The 15,758-nt window shown below is 44.7% G+C and overlaps 3 protein-coding genes across 4 annotated transcripts in view; all 3 read left to right on the top strand.

Annotated features, from left to right (window-relative positions):
• Window positions 1-3,322: 3,322 nt before the first annotated feature.
• On the top strand, window positions 3,323-10,502 carry LOC141754123 (uncharacterized). Its single transcript, XM_074612994.1, has 3 exons — window positions 3,323-4,510; window positions 6,966-7,445; window positions 8,070-10,502. Exons 1-3 carry the CDS (start codon window positions 4,318-4,320, stop codon window positions 9,107-9,109), a joined length of 1,713 nt encoding a protein of 570 aa, XP_074469095.1. The 5' UTR covers window positions 3,323-4,317; the 3' UTR covers window positions 9,110-10,502.
• A 518-nt stretch (window positions 10,503-11,020) lies between these two features.
• Window positions 11,021-15,758, top strand: part of LOC141754148 (uncharacterized) — a 122,745-nt gene continuing 118,007 nt past the window's right edge. Inside the window, exon 1 of the mRNA XM_074613043.1 lies at window positions 11,021-11,308. The gene's annotated coding sequence lies outside the window, so the exon portion shown is untranslated. The remainder of the gene's footprint in view (window positions 11,309-15,758) is intronic.
• LOC141754120 (uncharacterized) overlaps window positions 11,242-15,758 on the top strand; it is a 73,175-nt gene continuing 68,658 nt past the window's right edge. For both annotated transcript variants that reach the window (XM_074612986.1, XM_074612985.1), the window contains exons 1-2: window positions 11,242-11,509; window positions 14,290-14,634. In XM_074612986.1, the coding sequence (XP_074469087.1) occupies window positions 11,317-11,509; window positions 14,290-14,634 (538 nt within the window). In that variant the 5' untranslated portion in view covers window positions 11,242-11,316. The remainder of the gene's footprint in view (window positions 11,510-14,289; window positions 14,635-15,758) is intronic.

Raw genomic sequence — 15,758 nt, 5'->3', positions numbered from 1 at the left:
TCCTCTGACGGCCTCCCAGCTCTCGGTGGTGCTCTCCTCGCTGTGTCACGGCCTCCCTCAGGCCTCCCGCCGTTTCCAGACGTCTCCTGTGGAGATCCGCTCGTGGATCGGGCAGCAGGAGCGCCGACTGTCGGACAAGAAGTGGTGCTGGAGGACGGAGAAGATGGCGGAGTGGGTGCTGGGTCAGAGAGAGCAGCAGCTAAGCGTGAGCGAAGCCGTCTTGCTGCAGACGGCGAGGAAAGCTCTGGGCGAGGATAGTCAGCTGATGGACCGTTACAGCTGGACCGTGGACTTACTGTTGAGACACGAGCTCGGTCTACTGCCCACAAACAACAACAACAACAACAACCAACACCACCAAGGAAGACTGCCGAGAAGCATCAGAGACAACAGCTGCATATTCATCCACTCACTCTCCACACAGGTCAGCAAGTATTTATTATGTATTACTGTGTTTCTGCAAGAAGTACTACAAGTAACAGTACCACAGTGTAGAAATACTACAAGCAAAAGTCCTGCATTCAAAACCGTAATTTAAGTACCGCGAGGTCGGGCGCCGTGACGCTGAGGCAGCAGGTAAAATATCTCCACAAAAAGAGCGTAAGGAACGCCATCCACTGTTTCTAGGCAACAACAACAGATGTTCTCATTGGTTGCGCTTTGAAAGGTCAGCGGTAACCGAGGTGAACAGACGATTCTGAGGTCACAAAACTGATCAATCAAAGTGATTTTTATTGTGTTCAGATCCAGAGTAGACGTGTTCCTCCTCACTGTGTGGGCTCCATGGACGAGTTCTCCATCTTCATCGACTCGGACCGGTTCTCCAACCAGAACCCTTCAGCCCTCCAGCTGTTTGGCTCGCCCGAAGACGAACCCGTGTTCGACGTCGTCCTCTCCGCTCTGTCCGACGGGACGTTCCTGCCCCCCCTGCTGTTCTTCAGAGGAACCCCGTCACACGTTCCTGAAGGGTTCCCAGACAACGTTCTGCTGGAGGCTCGACAGGAAGGATTCGCCGACCAGGAACGGCACCACATCTGGATCAACAAGGTCCGAGAATCCGCTTCCTCCCCACTCTTATTGTGAAATCCATCACAGAGAGAGTTTAGTTTTCGTCTCTTTCCTGTTGGTCATGTGACGTCATGTTTACCTCTCTGCAGGTGTGGCGCCCCCGTGTGGCCTCACAGAGTAACTCTGAGTCTGTGCTGATGGTGGACGCCCATCGTGGTCACCTGACCGATGGGTTCAAGGGCAGTTTGACCTCTGTGTCCACAAGCGCCGTCTTCATCCCGCCAGGATGCTGCTGTCGTCTGCAGCCGCTCGACGTCTGTGTGACACCGGTGCTCAGAGACTTCCTGCAGGTACCCGTCTGGATCTGTCTCACCTGTCTGGATCTGTGTGATTTATTGATTTGTTGATTTATTGATGTATTGATCCTCCTTGTCCTCCTCCAGACCCGGTGGAATCAGCTGGTGTCTGAAGGGGGTCTAGAAGGTCTGGGTCTGGACCAGCTGGCTCTGACTCTGGCCTGTTGGCTCAGTGAAGTTTCCTCCACACTGAACTCAGCGACGCACATCCTCCGCAGGTCTCAACGCCACTTTATATATTTGTAGAGACGTGTCACCGTCATGATGAGGTCACGGTGTTAGCTGGAGGCTAAACAAAGGAAAGACTGGAGGCTAACACTAGCAGTGGGCTAAAGTTACACATCTAAAATGACATCTTGTTGTGTTGCTGGGTGCCAGAATCCAGATATCACAGACATTTGAGATGACAAACTGAGATTCGAGGCTCTAGCGAGCTACAATATCGGAGAAACGTTTCAGAGATGGAGTAAATGTTGCTAATATTTAGTCTTCTGCTAACTGCAGCCAATGGCTCATCATTAGCAGAAGGCTAAACTATTAGCAACCCTTTCTCTCCATCTCTGAAACGCTTCTCCGATATTGTACGACTCTCTTTCTGACTGACTTTACTGAAGGATAGTTAACTATAAGCATCCAAAGATTTATACGCCCTCAAATTATCTTTACAGTGCTGCCGACGGCCACCCGGCTAATCTGGTCCCGTTGGTTAATATTAACTTTCTCAACTAACACTCGTGATCCTGGAGAGTGAGTGACGGCACATATTGAGAGAAACTAGTATTTTCTTCAGCCATTGTTAAAAAACAAGCCAACAATACTTGCTAGCCAGCGTTAACTAACGTGTTCAGAGAATTATTCTGCCTCCACTTAACGCTCCACTAAATACGTCACCATGGTTACTAACAGGGAAGGAGGCTATATGTACATTTATAGTTTTTATACTTAATATCTGAAGTAACTTCTTCTGTGGTTCAGTATTAACACCAGTCTGTGTTGCCGTGGTAACCCCTCAGGTCGTTTGCCTCGGTGTGTAACCTGCAGCAGATGGAGGATCGAGGGGAGGTGGCGAGGATGATCACAGCTCTGACTGAGGCTCTTGTCCAAGCTCCAGAGACCTCTGAACCTGCGCCTGACCCAGAAGCAGAACCACAGTTGGAGCTGCTGCTGGTGATGGAGGAGGAGGGGGTGGAGCAGGACCCTGAGGAGGAGGAGGAGCAGATGGAGCAGGACTGCGAGGGGGAGCCGTTGATAAAAAGCCCGTCCACTCTATGTCAGGTGTTTGATGGTGAAAGTGATCAGGATTCGTTTCATGGCTTTATGGACAACTTATCGGCTTCTTCTGACGTTTAAACTGAGTGATGAAGAAAACACAAAGCACCTGATACTACACATGATTCATGTTGTAAAACACGAGACAAACCACTGGTCGGTCCTCAGGGTCCAAATTTGAAATGAACCATCCAAATCAGAGACGCATCGAATATTAAGACCAAACAAATTCTGTTAATATCCAGAGAGTTTCCCTTCTGACTCGGTGGTCGACAGCTGAGCGTCACGTTTTATTTAGTTAAATAATCAGCAGGAATATAAAAAGAGTCTTTTAATGTCACTTCAGTTAAAAGATTCATTCTTCAGACAGTTAAATATTCTCACATGATTCAAAGTTTAAAAACCAACTAACTGAATGGATGACCTTTGGATGACCTTTCTTTGACCTGTTGTTTGGTTTGTAAATCTACGGGGTTTTTTTGTTACTGGATACTGGAACATGAATTGTGATATTTTATAGTAAAATAAAGAGACTATGTTCAGACTGAGAGTGAAAAATGTCTTTCTGTAGAGTTTAAAGCTAGTGTCGGCAATGTTGAGAAACTAGCAAGAGTACGCTAGATTTGAAGTTTTCCAACCTAAGAACCAGCCCGGTGTTGCCAACTCTTCTCCAATGAAAGTAGCTAGCAGCACTAGCTCCAAAGTCGGGCGTTGGACCGGACCATTGTGGTGAAGAGGGAGCTGAGCCGGAAGGCAAAGCTCTCGATTTACCAGTCCATCTACGTTACAACCTTCACCTATGATCATGAACTTTGGGTAGTGACCAAAAGAATGAGGTTGCGATACAAGCGGCTGAGATTAGCTTCCTTTGTAAGGTGGCTGGGCTCAGCCTTAGAGATGGGGTGAGGAGCTCAGACATCTGGAGGGAGCTCGGAGTAGAGATGCTGCTCCTTCACCTCTAAAGGGACAAGCTGAGGTGGTTCAACATCTGATCTGGATCCTCCTGGACGCCTCCCTTTGGAGGTTTTCCGGGCACGCCCAACTGGGAAGAGGCCCCGGGGTAGACCCAGAACACGCTGGAGAGATTATATATCTGGTCTGGTCTGGGAACGCCTCGGGGTCCCCCAGGAAGAGCTGGAAAACATTGCTGAGGAGAGGGACGTCTGGAATACCCTGCTAAGCCTGCTGCCCCCGTGACCCGGATAAGAGGAAGAAAATGCATGGAGCTGCTTCATTCATTCCATATCTGTTTCTGTTTTTTCTCTACTCCTTGAAAAGATATCCCACCATAGTGTGCCACAACATGAATGACATTTTAACACGTCATTTAATGACATGAGAGCAATAGATTCCATGAGGACGGCCCAGGTTGTGGTTTAAAGCTCCACAAACAACAACTTATTTAGACCTCGTGTTGAGAAATGTTTTGAAGCTTTTATTTCCAAGTTCAAGATTGAACCTTCAAGCTCAATTAATTAAGAAAAAATAATAATTAAAAAGTATATTTTAATAATTTATCTTCCTGCATGTGTTTTTCTGAGGAAGCCTGCAATTTCAATAACACTTCTGGGCTTTTATTTTGAAGATCAGCCACTATGACGTGCCCCGGAAGCTGTATTCTTGATCATGATGGCGTCCAGCAGAAACACTGTAGGTTAGCAGCGTCTCTTTGTTGACTTTTAACATGTGTAAAGTCCAAATGCTGAGAGCGTTGGTGAAGCAGCGACTAACTGCGGCTGCTGAAGAGATATGTGGGCTGTTTGAAAGAACGATAGCAGAGTACGAGGAGGAACTCTCTCGATCAAAAGAGGAGAACGAGCGACAACAGAAACTACTGGACGCTGTTTTACACCCTCAGCTTCAGTTACACAGAGCAGGTTGGTTCTCTTTACTTCTTCTTCTCTCTCTGTTCTCTCTCTGGTTCTACCAGAGCAGGTTGGTTCTCTTTACTTCTTCTCTCTCTGTTCTCTCTCTGGTTCTACCAGAGCAGGTTGGTTCTCTTTACTTCTTCTTCTCTCTCTGTTCTCTCTCTGGTTCTACCAGAGCAGGTTGGTTCTCTTTACTTCTTCTTCTCTGTTCTCTCTCTGGTTCTACCAGAGCAGGTTGGTTCTCTTTACTTCGTCTTCTCTGTTCTCTCTCTGGTTCTGCCAGAGCTATATTTGGGTGGCCTGGTAGAAAACATACTTATTAACATTATATTCCATTTCTGCCAGTAGAGCCCCCTAATTGTTACACACTGGTCCTTTTAAATAAATGTCTGTGACGTCACTATTAGAGATGAAACGGTATGAAAATTTCACATCACGATTGTAGTGACCAAAATTATCACGGTTATCAGTATTATCGTGGTATTGTTAAAATGTGCTGAAATGTTCACAAAGTACTGATATAGACAGTTACATTATTATTATTATTATTATTATTATTATTATTATTATTATTATCACAGTCTATCTTCTGTGTTGCATTTGAGTAATTGCATTGAGCCCAACAATTGGAGCTGGAATTGTAAAATTTAAAGGGACTATTTGTAACTTTCAGAAATGCTTGTTAACAGCGACACCTGTGCCAGTTAAGTCAACGAAAGTCAGCGTCGGGCTCGCGCTAGCTCGCTCTAAATATACCTGAACGATCATCGCTCAAAACTGAGGTGACACACGTCAGCTAAAAGCACAATATCACTCTATATTTCAGCTGCTTGGCAGTAATGTTAGCTGACCAGACAAAGGTCTCCATGAATCACTGCTGATCCCAGTGTTGGCTTTTCCTGCCGCAGCGCAGGTTGAGGCAGCGGGGCACTGCAGCGAGTAACGTTGTCGCCTCCGCCCGCAGCCGGAGTGAACAGGGAGACACCGGCACCCGGTCGGTAACGAGACGACAACGTTTCTCTCTGCGGAGCTCCGTCACTTCACAAGACACGGGAAACCTCTGTTGGTCTGGAGGAGCTGCAGCATTTATTTCTGCACAAACGTCCACTGAACATTCACTAGATATTCTCAGAGCTAAACTAACTCTTCTGCAGTGTGGAGTGAGCGCGCGTTCACGTCTAGAGGTGGAGCGAATACGCGAGAACGCGCGCTGTCTGAGTGAAGGCAGGCAGGCAGAGGAGGAGAGGCTACGGCAACACGCGAGCGCGCATGTGTCCCGACCTGGTACATTTATATGCTTAAAAAGTTACAAACAGTCCCTTTAAATCAGCGAAAAAGAATCAAGGAAACTGAGGTGTAAGCAAAAAAAGGAGGGATTTATTAACCTAACACAAAAACAGATCGTGACTGCAATTTACAGCAGAAATATAACAGTTCTCGTGTGACACAGTTCACACACAGATTACAAAATATCTGTGGTAGCTGTCGTACGACCACGGCCACTGCTCCTCTCATACCGACTGCCGCTCTCTCAACGTCTTTTATTCCCCAGCCATTGTTAGCAATAGGATTCAGCTGCGGCCAGGAGCGTTGTGGAATTTCTTTTACACAGGTTAACTCATTCAGCAGGAAGGAAGAGGCCCAGGAGCCGTTGATGTCTTACGCAGAAGGTTTTTATTGAAGCTTGATCGAGGAACACTGTCAGGTCTCCACCAGTGAGGTGTTCGCCGCGTGAAGGCGTTACAACTCTGACCTTTCCCTCGGTGCTCAGTCTTTTAGTGGCAAACCATGTTTTGACTTACGAGAGACTCCGTTTCTCTGTGACCTTGGTTTGCCCAGCAACGGGTTCCACTCCCTAACTGTAGACGCAGCTGCACAGATAAGACGTCGCAACCTCCCGACCCAGGCGAGAGTAGACTCAGAGACGGAGCCCCGCAACCTCAAGGAATAGATGGAAAAGTCCATCGCAGGGAGAAAGTCGGTACCTGGGAAAACACACAAGCCCGTAACACTCTCCCTATCTCGACCGAACACTTCCTAACATTACATTACAGGCTTACAAAACACTCACGGTAATCAAACACGGTTTTAGTGATAATTCAAATTTGAAACTGTTATACTAAGCGCAGTGAATTTTAGCATGGTTTTAACGGGAAACCAGTAACGGTTACCTCCCTAGTCACTATCTATCAACGTATGAGGTAACATGATGGTGATTGAGGCTATGGCCCACTGATGAAAGCTCTTGCATTTGCAGTATTACGAACTCTGTGTCTCTGGCAACATTTCCGGGAAAAATCACAAGCAGCGATCTCTGGGAAGTGAGATCCAAAAACACATTTGCAATTACTGCTTAACGCCATAGGTGCCGCCAACGGAAAAAAAAACAGCCTTTGAGATTGTAACTTAAAGTTTAGTTTGCGGGGTGGACAGTAATGTGTCTCTACTTCATTCTGTCCTGCAGATGTCCAGCAGCTTAAAGAAGATGTTCTCCCTGAGCAGCAGGAGTGGAGCTCCAGTCTGGATCAGGAGGACCCAGAGCCCCCACACATTAAAGAGGAACAGGAGGAACTCTGGACCAGTCAGGAGGGAGAGCAGCTTCGAGGGCTGGAGGAGGCTGATATCATCAAGTTCCCATTCTCTCCTGTCCTTGTGAAGAGTGAAGATGATGATGAAGAGAAACCTCAGTCCTCACAGCTTCATCAAAGACAAACTGAGCAGATGGAAACAGAAGCTGATGGAGAGGACTGTGGAGGACCAGAACCAGCCAGGAACTCAGATCCAGATAGACATCCAGATTCAGACACTGTTGACAAAATTGGAGACTCTTCTGAACCTGAGACTGATTACGGTGATGACTGGAAGGAGACCAGAGAACCTCAGTCAGGTTTAAACTCTCTGAATAATGATGAAGTTCCTGTCAGTGATTCCGGATGTAGTGCTGGTGAGAAACCATTTAGCTGCTAAGAGTGTGATAAAAGATTTTTGTCCAAGGAAAATCTGAAGACAACCAGTCTAATGTGGTCTAATGTGGCCTGATGTAGTCTGATGTGGTCTGAATGGAGACACATTTTTTTTCTCATAAAAACAGTAAAGTCACTGTAAATGTGCCAGTGTTAAAATTGGTGATTAAAATGATAAATAAAACACAACATATAAAATTAGAATGAGAGAAAGCAAAACACGCTGTCATCAGCTGAAGAGGATAAAATGTGTGGGTTTGAAACAGTTTTATTCTATATTCCTATAGAAATACTGTCCCTTCAGTTAACCTTCAAACAGACGACATAATTTAACACGAAGTTCAGAATCAGCGTTCAGACGAAGAAGAATTCAGATCAGATAAACTTACTGAACCACAGTCCTCCATTTTAATCTGAACCTTCAGAAGTAGTTTGTTTACATTTCTGTTGTTCATCAGCTGAACTTCCTGAACTCTTTCAGAAAAAGGTCCATCACATCATTAATGGTTATTTTGCTGAATCTCTTCTTCTCTGTTTATGACGATACAAACTACATCTGATTGTTTGGACTTGGTAATGTGTCTCTACTTCATTCTGTCCTGCAGACGTCCAGCAGCTGTTGGTGGTTAAAGAAGAGGTTCCCCCTGAGCAGGAGTGGAGCTCCAGTCTGGACCAGGAGGACCCAGAGCCTCCACACATTAAAGAGGAACAGGAGGAACTCTGGACCAGTCAGGAGGGAGAGCAGCTTCAAGGGCTGGAGGAGGCTGATATCACCAAGTTCAAATTCACTCCTGTCTCTGTGAAGAGTGAAGATGATGAAGAGAAACCTGGTAAAGCTTTCATTGATAGTGGACACATGAGAATCCACACAGGAGAGAAACCTTTCAGCTGCTCAGTTTGTAAGAAACCTTTTACACGGCATGGAGATTTACAGAAACACATGAGAATCCACACAGGAGAGAAACCCTTCAGCTGCTCAGTTTGTAAGAAACCTTTCACACACAGTGGAGCTTTACAGATACACATGAGAATCCACACAGGAGAGAAACCGTTTAGTTGTTTGATTTGCGATAAAGCTTTCATTCATACTGGACATCTGAAAACACACATGAGAACTCATACAGGCGAGAAACCTTTCAGTTGTTTGATTTGCGATAAAGCTTTCAGTCATAGTGGACATCTGAAGACACACTTGAGATCTCACACAGGAGAGAAACCGTTCAGCTGCTTAGTTTGTACTAAATCTTTTACCCAGAGTGGACATTTACAGAAACACATGAGATCTCACACAGGAGAGAAACCTTTCAGCTGCTTAGTTTGTACTAAATCTTTTACCCAGAGTGGACATTTACAGAAACACATGAGATCTCATACAGGAGAGAATCCTCTCAGAGCATTCAGCTCAACTGAACAGATGGAAACAGAAGCTGATGGAGAGGACTGTGGAGGACTAGAACCAGCCAGGAACTCAGATCCAGATAGACATCCAGAACGAGATACTGTTGACAACACTGGAGACTCTTATGAACCTGAGACTGAACACAGTGATGATTGGAAGGAAACCAGAGAACCTCAGTCCGGTTTGAACTCTTTGACAAATGATGGAGTCCCAGTCAGTGAATGGGTATTGTTTAAATTTGAATAGTACCACTAATTTTGCCGATATTGCTTATCAATCCGGAACTTTCTTTTTGTTATATTTTAAGAGAAATATCTAAACAAATTAAGAACAGAATTAACATTGCTTTATTTTCTTAAATGTACTGAATATAAATGAACATAATTAGGTATCAAATGCAACAGCAGAAGTGTTGTTTTGAACAAATATAGACTGATGGAAATGTAAAAAATCCAAATGAAATAAACTGTTCACTGCAAAGGAAAATACAGCGGTATAGCAACACAGTTCTTAGCAGTTCAACTGGAGAAAGATCAACATGGTTTCCTCCTCTGGAAGAAGTCGGGACTTCTCCTGGTTTATAGTGTTCCCTGCAGTCAAAAATACCCTCTGGCTAGGGGTGGAGGAGGCTTGAGCTCAGAGGTATCTTGTTGTAATGTTTGTGAGGAGGAGCAGAGTAGCTCTCTTCTCCCACCATCACATCACAGGATCTTCAGCCATGGGGGTGGGAGGCAGGCCTTTGTAGAGCTCCACCTCTAGTTACGTTGTGTCTCTGTTCCTATTGGCTCACATGCTGAATGCAAAGTGTTCTGCTGGATATTAATAATTTAATCCATGCAGTTGGCTCAGAGTAAACTTGAAAATGAAGGAAGGAGACTTCTGCTGTGATATTTGTTCTGAGGGTTCATGGTTTTCTTTGCCAGCCGTTTCTTTCTACATAGAGTTTACCTTTCATAATGGCCATTTCACTTCAGTATAAATGTCATTTAGATTTATTTTAGACAGAAAAAGGTTAAGAAGCATGTCCTCATTTGTAAATAATAATCCTCATTTAAAAAGTCAGAGCTCTATTAATATATGAAGCTGTGCAAGTTACTGCATTTTCCACAACACTTTCCTTTGAATATTTCAGAATAAAAGCTTTGTGTTAACAAATGAAGGATTTCTGTCAACAGAAAAAAAACACGAGGGGGCTTTTAACTAGAAATGGAAACAGGAAATGTTGAGTTAAAAATAAATATGAACTGTTTTCATGCCTTTGACATATTCTACAGATGTAGAGATTGAAACTGTTGTAATGTTGCTGGTATGATGTCAATATGTCAAAAGATCATCACTGTCAAAATAGGCGAGACTTCGTATCACAAGAAGAGATTCAGCCGAGCCACGTTGCTCACACGTCCAGTGTGTCCCAGCCATAAGGGTTGCCATAGGCAACCATTTTGAGAAATCGGTAACCACAGCACGGCATGCAAACAGGAAGTGATGCTTTAGAGAGGAAGTAAATGTATTGATCGGAGCATTTGAATATTTTATATTCTTTTTACTTGATTATTAGACTTGGTTGCTGTAGTTTGTTTATGGTTCATTGTTTTCTCAGAGCTCTGAAAATATAATAAAATATTAGTCTTTCTTCAAACTGAGTTGGTTGAATCTGTAAAAAGCAGCGAGTGTTTCCCAAATTGAAAGGACTTAATAAAGGCAAAACAAGAAGTGAAAGAGCTGCTTCATTCATTCCATATCTGTTTCTTTTTTTTCTCTACTCCTTGAAAAGATATCCCACCATAATGTGCCACAACATGAATGACATTTTAACACGTCATTTAATGACATGTGAGCAATAGATTCCCTGAGGACGGCCCAGGTTGTGATTGAAAGCTTCAGGAGCAACAACTAATTTGGACCTCGTGTTGAGAAATGTTTTGAAGCTTTTGTTTCCAAGTTCAAGAATGAACGTTCAAGGTCAATGAATGTCTTTCTTTAAAGAGTCTATTTTAATCATTTATCTTCCTGCGTGTGTTTTTCTGACGAAGTCTGTAATTTCAGTAACACCTCTGGACTTTTATTTTGAAGGTGTCCCGGAAGCTGTATTCTTTACTGAGGCTAACTTCACACTACTTGATCAAGATGGCGTCCAGCAGCAACATGTAACGTTTTGTTAGCAGAGTCTCTTTGTTGTGTAGAGAAAGTGTGTGTGAGCTCCAACAGTTCTGATCCATCAGAGCCTCTGTGTGTCTGGATCAACCTGTCTGAATGGACTTTGTGCTCTTCAGCTTTTATTCTGAAGGTCTGACCTCTGACTCATCTCCCGGTAGCCTACAAAGCTACTGAAGTTAGCTTAGCATGCTAGCTGGTTAGCAACACAGCTGCTAGTCAGAGTGACCGTTTGATGGAGAGCAAACTGTGTTTCTGACGGAGTTTGATGGAGAGCAAGTTTCTGTCATTGTGGTAAAATGTGTAAAGTCCAAATGCTGAGAGCGTTGGTGAAGCAGCGACTAACTGCGGCTGCTGAAGAGATATGTGGGCTGTTTGAAAGAACGATAGCAGAGTACGAGGAGGAACTCTCTCGATCAAAAGAGGAGAACGAGCGACAACAGAAACTACTGGACGCTGTTTTCAACCCTCAGCTTCAGTTACACAGAGCAGGTTGGTTCTCTTTACTTCTTCTCTCTCTGTTCTCTCTCTGGTTCTACCAGAGCAGGTTGGTTCTCTCTCTGGTTCTACCAGAGCAGGTTGGTTCTCTCTCTGGTTCTATCAGGGCTGACAGCTTTTCTTACCGTGTTCACAGTAGAGTCCATGTGAACGCCCTCTTGTCGTATTCACGACCTCGTAAGTGGAAAGTTTCTGAAAGCTCTTGAGTTCACGAGTTGTTACGTGTTTTCTGACGTTGTCAGAAATGTCGGAGGCCATGGAAGTTCATTTTTCGGTGCATAATAAGTTAAATATTGTAATTTTAGTCGTATATTGTTTTTCTTCGTAATTTTATAATAGGTCTGAAGAAAATGCTGATATTCCCAACGGCCTCATGTTTCTCTTCTGTCACTGCGTCTTTGCATTTCCTGCACTTGATAGCTCGGTAGCCTCTGTGGCTTCTAGACGCCGTTGCCTAGCAGCGATATTCTCACAACTTGACCACTTGAACGCCAAGTGGTCAAGTTGTTTACACGACTTTCCATGTTGTAAATACGAGCTCACGAGTTTCACTCGAAGGCACCATATGAGTCGGCCTTCTGTGACAACACCCACTGCAGAGGTCAGAGGTCATCATTGTATGTCATCACCCTCAGGAATGTTGTTTAACATGTTCAGCAGCCAGATTCACCATTTTAAAGCATTTATAGTTGGAAAGCCAAGAGGTTCTGAAAAGTCGCTAATAGTCGGTTAGTGTCTGTTTCGCTGTGCGTGAACAAACGTTCGTGTAAATTTGAGTCACAGAATCCGCTTTACGTGAAGCTCAAAATGCCTTTCGTTCCCTCTAGCAAGCAGTGTTCCGGTGTTTGTGTCCGAGGAATGGAAGCGGTGATGCGCTGTAGTTGACGAGGTTCTAGGCCGTCTTGGTGCAGACTACGGATCCTCCGTGTTATTATCATGAAGTATAGACGCAGCGTACCTCTCAGCTACACGGAAAAAAACTGTCTGTATGTAGTCTAACTGTCTAGCTTAGTTTGCCACGTATCTTAGGAAACTTATCAGCTGGCTGAGACAAAGCAGCTCCTCCTCCCGCTACCAGCGGTAGTTCACACCATGGATGTATAAAGAGAACTGGATACAGCGGTGGAGGCGGGGCCCCGTTCATTCCTATGAAAGTCTCTCAGTGGCGCATGAAGACAAAATGGCTCGACTTCCGTCTTGAAAAGTATCAGGATCTTCCGGCGAGCTTCTGCATCCTTTGGGCCCATGGAGCAGGCGCAGAAGCATCCGCTCTGTCACGGGGTCACAGCCGTCACGCTGTCATCACAGTCTGGGTCTCAATCATATGAACGGAGGAAGGGAAATAACTCTGGATTCAGCTATTAGTGCATTTTACAACTTTTAGGACCTAACGATTTAAATAAGGGCTATTAGAGTGTTCGTACTGGGAAGTTGATTCACCTCAAAATAAATTATTATAGTTACAGACGTCTCTTTCCCAATGTAAGTCGATGGGAAAAAGTCCTTTTGGGCTCAATGGCATCACGTGACGGACACAGAAGTTGTAGTACCGCCGTTTGGTCACTACGAAAGTTGGGATCAACGACCGGCGCTCCTCCTGGGGACTCAGTATTTTCACGTCAGGAATATGATTTATTTTATCAACATGTTAGATGTGTTTCCAGTGAGATATTAATGAGTTTATACAGTGATTTTGCTATTGTATATGTTTTCCATTGAGGTCAAGGAGAAGTGGTTAGGAAAAGACATTAGGACGTAATTTTTTTATTTTTCGACAGCAGCCTAAGTCTGTGTGTGCAGAGCTGAGAGACGGCAGCCCAGCAGTCCACTAGCGTGTTGCTCTCGCTACCAATATCAGCTGCTTAATTGCGATTAATCATGATTGTCCATAGCTAATAAACGATTAATCACACATTTTTTATCTGAGATTTGTCAAGTAGGCCGTGCTAGTTTTTCCTCTCCAAAATTTAGCACGAGTTTAGAGCGTAATTTAGCCTTCTTTGCGACAATCTAGTATGACACTGTTGGTACCAATGGATTCATTAGGTTTTCTAGTTTCATATCATGCCGGTATCAGTATCTAGTGTGATTGCCGACAGTGGCAGCGAGCAGATCCCGTCAAGTAGCTGCTGAGCTTACAGTGAGTAGAGGGAGTCTCTCAACTGCCGACAGAGCGCCACCGGGACTGTGGTGCCTACCTGACGGATGCCGCTTGCCCGCCACAGACGGCGGTCAAGTGAGATGCTGTTTGCCAAAACCCGGTCAAGCCAGCCGCTGATTGAATTTTGATGCTCGACTATTCATAGTGTTACAAAGAAAGAACCATATTTCAGCACTAATTTGTCACATTTGATATATACCAAGGAAAGATATTATATTGCACAATATATACACATATATATATATATACACTCCCTCCCTCCTACCTGAACTCTCTCATCCAGGTCTGCACTCCCTCATCCAGGTCTAAACTCCCTCATCCAGGTCTAAACTCCCTCCCTCCTACCTGAACTCTCTCATCCAGGTCTGCACTCCCTCCCTCCTACCTGAACTCCCTCATCCAGGTCTAAACTCCCTCCCTCCTACCTGAACTCTCTCATCCAGGTCTGCACTCCCTCCCTCCTACCTGCACTCCCTGTGTATGATCTATTAAGGTCCAGGTGTTTTTAAATTAATTAAAATGAATGAATCTATCATTAAGGTGAATAGGTGCCACATTTAAAGAGGTTACTTCTCCAAACAAAAGTGTGTCTGTACTTCCTTCTGTCCTGCAGACATCCAGCAGCTGTTGGTGGTTAAAGAAGATGTTCTCCCTGAGCAGCGGGAGTGGAGCTTCAGTCTGATCCAGGAGGACCCAGAGTCCCAACACATTAAAGAGGAACAGGAAGAACTTTGGACCAGTCAGGAGGGAGAGCAGCTTCAAGGGCTGGAGGACGCTGATATCACCTATCCTGTCCCTGTGAAGAGTGAAGATGATAAAGAGGAACCTCAGTCCTCACAGTTTCATCAAAGACAAACTGAACAGATGGAAACAGAAACTGATGGAGAGGACTATGGAGGACCAGAACCAGAGACTGATCACAGTGAGGTCCCTGTCAGTGATTCCAGATGTAGTGCTGGTGAGAAAACATTTAGCTGCTCTGAGTGTCTTAAAAGATTTGCCACTAGGGGACGTCTGAACCAACACATGAAAATCCACACAGGAGAGAAACCTTTCAGCTGCTCAGTTTGTGATAAAAGATTTTTGAGTGCGGCACATCTGAAGAGTCACACGCTCGTCCACACGGGGGAGAAACGATTCAGTTGCAGTGTTTGTAACAAAAGATTTGCTTGGTGTCATCAGGTCAAAGCACATAAATGTGTTGGTTGTCAGTCCTCACAGCTTCATCAGAGTCAAGCTGATACAAGAGAGAAACCTTTCAGCTGCTCAGTTTGTAAGAAATCTTTTACACAGAGGAGAAGTGTAGGGAAACACATGATAATCCACACAGGGGAGAAACCATTCAGCTGCAGTGTTTGTAACAAAAGATTTGCCTGGCTTTATCAGGTCAAAGTGCATAAATGTGTTGGTCAAAAAACTGGGTATTTCTCCACCTGAGCGTGATGCACTTTCACTGAATTCTTTGAAAGATTGCTCGTGTTTCCGTCCCTTACATGCAAATGACTTGTTGCGCTTGTGGCAACAAGCATTAAACTGTTAAATTTGGGGATTTCAAAATAATACTTTAATGGTTTGAAATGGCTTCTCACCAAGAAGCTGCTGCTTTTCCCTCAAGTCTGTTTTGGACATCAATGTTCTCTTGAACCACACGACCACTGCACTGATTTGGGCTGGCCATTTATCAACGGGAGTAATTTGGTGGATTTTCTGCGCTGCCAGATTCAATGTGTGTACAAAGCATCCTGTTTTTAGGAAGTTTAGCCTCTTGATGGTAACACCCATATTGGCAGCATTGTCAACAGTCACAGCCACTATCTTGCTAGGCTCTATCTCAAACTCTTTACGCTGTAAAGCTGCGCCCGCGAGCCACCTTTGCCCCGAGCCTTTCCTAGTTGACCTAGAGCCGGTCGCGGCGCACCGCCTCGTATGCGGGACTCCCCAGCCTGCCGTGTGTCGCTTACACCCTCCAGCTGGCTGTTAACGAGGGTCTTTTGGCACAGAGAAGTACCGTAGCTTCTTAAACTCTCATCTGTTGAAACGGTGCATTGACGTATTAGAACTAAATTTAATTGATAAACATTG

Source organism: Sebastes fasciatus, chromosome 17 (genome assembly GCF_043250625.1).
Source record: "Sebastes fasciatus isolate fSebFas1 chromosome 17, fSebFas1.pri, whole genome shotgun sequence".
Classification (NCBI taxonomy): Eukaryota; Metazoa; Chordata; class Actinopteri; order Perciformes; family Sebastidae; genus Sebastes; species Sebastes fasciatus.
Note: the sequence above shows the minus strand (reverse complement) of the source record. Positions and strands in the feature narration are given on the sequence as shown.

Bases quoted from the DNA above. Each gene is read 5' to 3' on its own strand.
- LOC141754123 (XM_074612994.1), top strand. From the start codon at position 4,318: ATGTGTAAAGTCCAAATGCTGAGAGCGTTGGTGAAGCAGCGACTAACT. The intron at 4,511-6,965 runs GTTGGTTCTCTT...TCTGTCCTGCAG, and splicing joins GCTTCAGTTACACAGAGCAG to ATGTCCAGCAGCTTAAAGAA. The intron at 7,446-8,069 runs GTGAGAAACCAT...TCTGTCCTGCAG, and splicing joins TGATTCCGGATGTAGTGCTG to ACGTCCAGCAGCTGTTGGTG.